This window comes from Lactuca saligna, chromosome 5 (assembly GCF_052625555.1).
Source record: "Lactuca saligna cultivar CGN05327 chromosome 5, ASM5262555v1, whole genome shotgun sequence".
In the NCBI taxonomy this organism is placed as follows: domain Eukaryota; kingdom Viridiplantae; phylum Streptophyta; class Magnoliopsida; order Asterales; family Asteraceae; genus Lactuca; species Lactuca saligna.
The window spans coordinates 73,180,820-73,189,599 of NC_136421.1; the positions used below are offsets into that span (position 1 = coordinate 73,180,820).

At 40.3% G+C, this 8,780-nt stretch overlaps 1 protein-coding gene across 1 annotated transcript; it reads right to left on the reverse strand.

The window, feature by feature from the left end:
* Positions 1–5,788: 5,788 nt before the first annotated feature.
* On the reverse strand, positions 5,789–6,190 carry LOC145045426 (uncharacterized). Its single transcript, XM_078993754.1, has one exon. It carries the CDS (start codon positions 6,188–6,190, stop codon positions 5,789–5,791), a length of 402 nt encoding a protein of 133 aa, XP_078849880.1.
* Between the last annotated feature and the right edge of the window lie 2,590 nt (positions 6,191–8,780).

Here is an 8,780-nt window from a genome sequence, read left to right on the forward strand (position 1 = left end):
TGTATTTCGGAGGAAATGTAGTTGATCAGGCTACATTCTCCCCTAATACAACTGTGAACCGTCCTGGCTTAATCAAGATATCGGGATCCTCCAATCATATTCTTTGAATGGTTTTTATGTTCATTTTCCTAAGTCGCACAAGTAAAAGTGTTTATTATTATATTTTTATTTGTTTTGTTCATAGTTATTTAGTCCCTTGCTGGGTTTATAGTTGCATATCAATGTGTGGTTAGATATGCCAGTTCACTATAAACAGAGCTCTAATACCAACCTGTCACACCCCGGACCAGACGGCGGAAATGTCCGACGGCTCGCGTGACTTAAATTGAATATCATCACAGTGAATATACATGAAACATAATATAAACATCACCATGCATTAATACATTACAACTAACATTGTTCACATCAAGTACATTGTCTAAATATTACATTTCCATAGCATAAATTGTTTGAAAGTTTTCAAAACATAACATCCTAACGTACTTGGTATTACTTTTAAGCTTACATGTTACCTGAGAATACAAGTTATTTTGAAAATCACCAACATATGGAACGTTGGTGAGTTCATAAGCAGGTTTGGTATGCAAATGCTTTGTATAGTTTATAAAACCAAGAAAATCCGATATTTTGTGAAACCGCAATTGTTTATACAAAAAGTGTGAAGATCCATAGGTTTATGCGTGAATGATTTTTAAAATGTGTATATATCAGAAGTTTGGCGTTGTAGTTATTGAAAGTACAAATGATTAATGTTGATTACCCCGGAAAACCTGATGTTTTCCGATAAAACAGTATTATTGTTTTGAATTATTACACTGTCACAACGAATGTTTACGCATTCCCTTGATTAATCAGATGGTATTGGATTTATTATGCGAGTCTTTATAACCATGCATGATAATAACTAGTTCGTCTGTCCTGGCATTCTATTGAACACCTGAATTGATCTTAAGATTTTGTCACCCTAGACTGACCGAGTCTAACTGTAGCGAACTGCTGAGGTGTGGGGGAGTCACCCCCGTATAGATCTATACACAAACTCTCGCTCTTCCTCCAGGAGACTTTGATTATAACTACAGACTACGACCGACACTTATTGGTGTCGCCCGTTATTACTCAATTAATCCAAATGAATTTGATCAACCTTGATTAACGATCTAATTTTTGTTTACTTGAATAGTCGGTAAGCCTAACAGACGAGAAGAAGAGGACCACGAGGTCCTACTAATGACGCTTGTTATATAAGGCTGTCGAGTATACGAAGGATGCGTTGGCCCATTTCGCATATGATTTACTTAGACCTTACTTGCAATGCTAATGGGCCACTGAGGCCCAATAGCATGTAAAAGCCATTCAGGATCCCTTAAGCATGTAAATGGGTCACAGGAGGCCCAATAAACATTTATTATTATTGTTGGGCCCAAAAGTCATGTTAATGTGTCACGAAGGCCCAATAAGCAAGATTATAATCTTTCAAGCCCAACAATTTGAATATTTACTTGTTTTATGTATAGTATAATTGTCGGAAGTTTGATTGAACAATTGTTAAATCGCAAAGGCACGAAGCTTGTCGATTGTTTATAACGATATTTGAAAATATATGTATATTCTTCATTCTATTTTCATAAGTTATAACTTGGTATTTTGACCCAATTATCTTAGTAATAAAATAATTGACTAAAAAATATTGGTTTGACCTATTCAGTCATTCTTTAATAAAAATGACAATCTTAGTCCCTTTTTATAAAAAAAAATGACATTTTAGGCCCTTAAATTATTTTCTTGACGTTTTTGGTCCATAGACTTATTTAAATAATGTTTTTAGCCCAAAATTTACTCTTTGGTAGTTTCAGCCCCTTTTGTAAAGGATTTTCATTTAAAGTCCAAACTTTTTGCAAATTTTACAATTTTTACTCAAAATCCAAAAACTTCGCATTTTTTTTTATCCTTTTGGGCAAAAAGGTCATTTTAACCCCTGGGATAGATTTAATTGCCTTTTTACCCACTGTTTTAAGAAATTTACCATTTCAATCCCTTAAAACACATTTTTTTTGCAAAATTTGGGCCTATGTCCCGAAAAGCCCAAAGTTTGGCCCAATAGACTACAATTTTCATTTCTAGTCCTTTGAAAAGCATAATATTTATAAAAAGCTTCTATTTTAACTGTTTGGACTCTTTTGGTCTTTATAAAAAATGTAAATGACAATTTTCCCCAAACTTTTGCTTATTTGAAAAAATAGCCCAATAATGAGTTGTATGTTGTAACTTGTTTATTTTAACCCTTATATGGTAGATTTTCTTAACTTGTTAAGTGTAATACTTCCTAGATCACATAGTTTTCCTCCTTGAACTATAGATCTCGAAATTCCTTTAATTTTTAGCATACATATATCACATAAACACAAAAATCACACATAGCATACAAACACACATAGATCTATACATTTTACTTGTATTCTCCCCCATAAAACATGTGAAAACCGAAAATAGAGGGGTATGAACTCACCTTTTCTTGTTGATCACGGTTTTGAAGAAAAAATGGAAGAAAGTGAGGTGATTTTCGGCCCTAGCAACACCTTGATGTAAATCTTGAGTTTATGGAGCTTCTAAGGAGTAGATCATGAAAATTGTATGAGTTAGGAAGAGGTTTTGGTGAAATAAAGAGACTAGGTTATGGATGTAATCAACAACTTACCAAAGAAGATGATTCTTATGGAAGAACCCTCTTGAAATGTTCCAAGATCTCGAAATTAGGATGGAGAAGTGTGACATCCCGGAATAGCAAGAGTAGAGTTGAAGGACTAAAAGTGTAAATTTTGAAGGGCAACTCAGTGAGTCCATGGATGGACTCGGCGAGTAGGGTCGCGACTTTGGTCGCGAGTCAAGTGGCCTACTTGGCGAGTCCAAAGATGGACTCGGCGAGTAGGTGCTGAGTGGAGAAAACCCTAAATCCGGGGAATGAGCCTTATTTAAAGAACATTATATCCTCTCCCCAGCCTCTTTGATCCCCCTTGAAGTCCAGAAACCCTAGAAAGCGTGATTGTGGAAGATTGGAGTGCATTTGGAGCTTGGGGAGGTATTTGTTGAAGAAATCTTGATGGAGAAGAGGCTTGGATCAAAGGGCTTTGCTTGGATTCGAGTTTCATTGTAGTTGGGGCATTCTTTTGAGGTAATATCTCGTTCTTGGGCTATCACTCATATGGATTCATCATCATGGGGTTTATGGGGAGCTTATCTTGGTATGTTTTAGAGTTTGGAGGTTAGATCTGAGGTTGCTACCTTAGATCTGGGATGGGGAAGGCCTAGAGAGCATTAAAGTCCCTGTGTTTGAGTGTTTAGTCAAGATATCATGTCCAAACCCCTAGCTCTAAAGTGAATAAGGCCTAGATCTCTTTGGATTCACGTAAAGTTTGCCACTTTACGTGATGGATGGATTGTAGGAGGCTAGATCTATGTTTTGGATCAATTGCATGGCCTGGAATGCTTCTGTATGGATTCAGACCGGTGGTACTCGACGAGTCACAAGGGTGGACTCGACGAGTTGCTTGAAGATGAGCTGGAACTCGATGAGTTGGATGAACAACTCGGCGAGTAGGTTGAAGATAGCCTTAGACTCGGAGAGTCTGTTCTTGGACTCGACGAGTCTTGTCGAAGAGTCCCAATATTTTCTGGTTGAGTCGGGAATCGGTGAGTCATGGGATGACTTGGTGAGTTAGGTGCGAGTGGACTCAGAGTTGTTGGACTCGGTGAGTCTCGGGTTGACTCGACGAGTTAGGTCGCGGATTGAGGGAAGTTCTGGGCATCGGGACTCAACGAGTCATCGGGTTGACTCGGCGAGTAGAGTCAGTCAGATGTTGACTTTGACTTTGTCCAAGGTTGACAGTTGTCTTCCAGGGGTATTTTGGTAATTAAGGGTATTTATTGAGTTGAGTATTTTGGTGTTCCGTGGAGGAGTTCGTGTCGGAGTTCGGAGCAGCGGGATCTTATCCTTTCAGCCGGCAGTTTCGAGGTTAGTTATCCTCACTATATCAACAGGGTCTAAGGCACCAAGGCTGGCCCTTTTATCGGATTGAGATCCGGGTATCTGTTGTTATGTTACTGCTTTGATATGTTTGCATCCTGGTAGTTAGGATGGTATTCGTTAGGGACCTGGTTAAGGTCGGTATCCTGGTAAGTAGGGTGAGGCTATGCTAGTGATCGGTTAGGTCGGTATCCTGTTAGAGTATGTTGTGATATGTGATCTGCTAGATCGGTTGCCTGAATATGAATTGTTATGTGATTGTTTGTTTACGTGTACATGGTTGTTTGGACTGGAGTTAGGTTGAGGCGGGTCCTACTTCGTGCTGTAGGCCAAGATACCCAGGGCAGACCGGTTATTCCGAACGCCCAGCGAGCGGTCCGGATAGGCTGTAGGCCCCACGAGGGCGGACCAGACGTGCCGAGGCTAGAAGAGTGGACCAGGCCGACTGAAGGCCCGACCAGTCATACTGTAGACTCAGAGAGTGGACCAGGTGAGTTAAAGGCCCAGTGCGGGCGGACCAACCACACTGAAGACTCGAGGGACATGATTGGACACGGAGGGTGGACCATGTGGACTGAAGGCCCGACAAGGCGGACCAGTCCCATAGTAGACCCGATATGTATGGTTGTTCTATGATTCGTTATGAGATAGCATGTTATGTGTATGGTATATGTGGTTGGTATTTTGGGGGTATCTCACTAAGCTTTCGGGCTTACAGTTGTGGTTTAATGTTTTTCAGGTTCTTCAGGAGACTGTGGCAAGGCGAAGGCGTGATCGTACCGCTCCTCGTGATTTTGTAGCAATGTGATTCTGGGAATACTCTAAATGATTTGTATTGAAAACCTTTTTGTAATAATTTAATGAAACCGGGTTGTTTTTGAAAAATTTAAAGTGGTTGGATTTTTCGGTCGTTACAAGAAGAGGATGTGCTTGAGAGTGTTTGAGATGAAATTTTGAAGAGGTGTGTGTATTTGATTTTTGGTTAAAGGGAATAAGACGAGGAGAGAGGTGAATTTGTAAAGTGATACATGCATGGAAACATGAGAATGGTGCATGGAAGTATGGGAATTATTTCATGGATGCCCAATATGTAATAAGGAGGTGGCTAACCCTCCTTATTTCATTGATTTCTATTTTTTTTGTCTTCCACTTGGATCGAGAGAGAGAGAGAGAAAGAGAGAGAGAGAGAGAGAGAGAGAGAGAGAGAGAGAGAGAGAAGAGAGGAAAGGATTTGGGCCTTTAGTGCTTAAGTCCCATAATGTGAAGCCCAAATTAATGGTTTTCGGCCCATTGGGCCATTAAGAGGTTTTATGGCCCACTTCGTATAAAATAATGAATTTTATGGCCCATTTGGGATATTTAAATTTGTTATGGCCCAATAAGGGTATTTTATTTCATTATAGGCCCATTATGGCCCAAAATTTTAAAATAAATGAAAGTGGATCCAATTAGAGCCCATTTAAGAGTTCTAAGCCTAAAGTTGTCAAAATTGGAAGCATATTGGCCCATTAGGCCCAATAAGGAAATCCTAGTCCAAATGGACTTAAACCGGGATTTATAATGTTTCCAACCTTTACTTCACTATTAACAGTGTTTTTATAGAGTATTTGATGAAACTTTGGTTGTTATTAAATAAGCATCATACATGCTTTCGCATTTTTGGTTCACAAATGTTATCATTGTCATTCTTACAAAGCATAGAATTTCTAGTTGTGACATCATCCCCCCATTAGAGGGAATTTCGTCCCGAAATTCTTTTTGAAGCTAGATTTGAGAAGAAGAGAATAAGTAAGGGTACTCCTTTTTCATCTGGTCTTTGCATTCCCATGTAAATTTCGGTCCACGCCTAGCGTTCCATCGAACCTTTACAATCAGAATGGGACTTTGTTTCGTAAGCTTCACTTCTTTGTCCATGATTTCAACTGGTTCCTCAATGAATATGAGATTCTCGTTGATTTCGATTTCTTCTAAGGGAATGACGATGGTTTCGTCGGATAAGCACTTCTTCAAATTGGAATGATGGAACACAGGGTGTACACTGCTGAGCACGGCAGGTAGCCGCAGTATATTAGCCACTGCTCCCAATTCGAGATCATGGGTGGTATAATTCACCTCAGGTGTCTTTATTTGTCGGGATACATAAGCTATCACCTTCCCACGCTGCATGAGTACACAACCTAAACCTTGAGTTGAAGCATTGCAGTAAACTACGAAGTCCACTATTCCCTCTAGTAGTGATAGTACTGGTGCACTGCAGAGTGCTTGCTTCAGAGTTCAGAATGCAGCTTTTTGCTTATCTGTCCATTCAAAGGGTACACCCTTTTGTGTAAGCATGGTAAGTGGCTTGGCTGATTTGGAGAAGTTCTGGATGAACCTCCTGTAGTATCCTGCGAGACCTAAAAATTGACAAATCTCTGTGGGTTTCATTGGAATCGCCCATCCTTCAATGACTTTGACCTTAGAAGGATCCACATGTATCCCTTCTTGACTAACAACAAGACCCAAAAAGTTCACGCTACGGAGCCAAAACTCACAGTTAGAGAGTTTTATGTATAACTTTTTGGTTTGTAGGGTTTCCAAGATTTGCCGGAGATATTGGCCATGGTCCTCTTCGCTTTGAGAATAGACTAGGATATAGTCGATGAAAACAATAACAAAATTGTCGAGGAATGGTCGGCAGATTCGATTCATCAGGTCCATGAATGCAACAGGGGCATTTGTTAGACCGAAGGACATTACAACAAATTTGTAATGTTCGTAACGAGTTTGGAAAGTGGCTTTGGGGATATCCTCTTCCTGGACCTTGAGTTGGTGGTATCCGGATCACAGATCTATCTTAGAGAAATAACTTGCTCCTTGGAGTTTGTCAAATAGATCGTCAATTCGAGGAAGTGGATAACGATTTTTGATGGCGAGCTTATTTAATTCCCTGTAGTCAATACACATCGTAAAGGAACCGTCATTTTTCTTGACAAAGAGAACCGGAGCATCCCAATGTGAGAAGCTGGTCGGATAAATCCTTTGTTCAAAAGCTCACTGAGTTGGTTGGACAGTTCTTGTATCTCTGCAGGAGCCAGCCTATAGGGTGATTTGGCGATGGGTGTATCTCATGGCACAAGGTCAATTCGGAACTTGACTTGTCTTTCTGGGGGTATCCCCGAAAGATCTTCGGGAAAGACATCCGGAAAATCGCAAGCCATGTCTTTCTTTCGTAGATACTTATGTGCCTTAATGCTCGAGATAAGACGAAGGTTCGCACTGGATTTGTCTCCGTATATAATTAGGGTTTTGCAATTTGGGAGGTGTAGGTGAACGGCCTTCTCGTGACACATAATTTCAGCATGGTGGGGGCTTAACCGGTCCATGCCGATAATCACATCAAAACTCTTAATATTGACAATCATCAAGTTTATTTGGAAGACGTGATGATTTAAGGTTAGGGTACATCCTACGTAGATTTCCCCAGTTGATTCTGTTTTCCCATTAGCCATTCCCACCGTAAAGGTTTCATTAAGCTTCTAGGGTTGTTGTTTTAGCAAGTGCTTGAATTCATTACTCACAAAGCTTCGTTCTGCCCCGATATTAAATAGGATGCATGCATATGTGTGGTTTAGGAGAAATGTACCAGTGACAACAGCAGGATCCTGAACCGCTTCTCCTTGACCCATGGTCATCACTCTCCCTGCTTATCCATTCCCAGGGTTGTTGACGTTGGGGCAGCTTCAATGGAAATGCCCAGTCTTTCCACATCATTAACAGGTGCGGCTTGCACCAGCGTTGTTGCTGCTGTTGTGGTGTTGATGTTGTAGTTGCGGTTATTGTTGTTATTGTTTCCCTGCTGCTAGTTCTGGGGAGGATAGGTCCTACAGTATTTTGCCGTGTGACCCTTTCGATCGCAACTTGTAAAATGCATCTTTCTACATATTCCATGATGATGTAAACTACATTTTTCGCATTTTGGAAGACTTCCATCATATGTTCTCCCTAGTGTTGGTGTAGTCATTGTCATGGAATCATTGACAGCAATAACATGTTGTTTCTTCGAGGATCCTTGAGTTGGTTGTCCCTTTTTCTTACTCGTAGACTTTCGCTTCCTGCTCTTGGGCTTGGGGTTTGGAGTGCCTAGATAGGATTTCACTTGTTGGTTTACGTGGTTGTTACTTCGATTGTAGTTGTCGATGTTATTTCCACCTTTGCTGGTGTTGTTTGCATTAAGTTGTGTCATAGCAGCGATCACGACAACAGTTACAACAGCTTGGAATGTAGCATAGTCTATCTTCAGGATTGGTGTCTCACGGGTGGGCTTATTATTTATGCGGGATGACATCTTCTGCTGCATGATGATAAGCAGGATCAGAAGTGTGACAACCCAAGTTGTTCCATTACATTACCCCGTTACTGTTAACAGAATTTTTCCACTGTATACAAGTTCCGTTAATTAGAGGTCGCCGATTAAATAAATATTTCAAATATATATGTCGTTAAGTCGTGATAAAAGGAAATAAAAACACATAACTTACATAGTCCATTATTCAGAAAAAGTTAGTTTTTATTATCACGACCACTAAATCGGGTGCGACCAAAAGCCCCGTCAAACGACAGTATCGGGTAGAATATCACTGAGCTCCAACTCCCAGCCATATATATATAGGGGAGTAAACTCCATTTGGAGACTTTTCCACCCTCTCTCTCTATACTCTCTCTCTAGGCTCATTTTCGACTCTAAAACCGCGATTTCCGACTCCTAAACGTAAGA

Bases quoted from the DNA above. Each gene is read 5' to 3' on its own strand.
- LOC145045426 (XM_078993754.1), bottom strand. From the start codon at position 6,190: ATGCAGCGTGGGAAGGTGATAGCTTATGTATCCCGACAAATAAAGACA.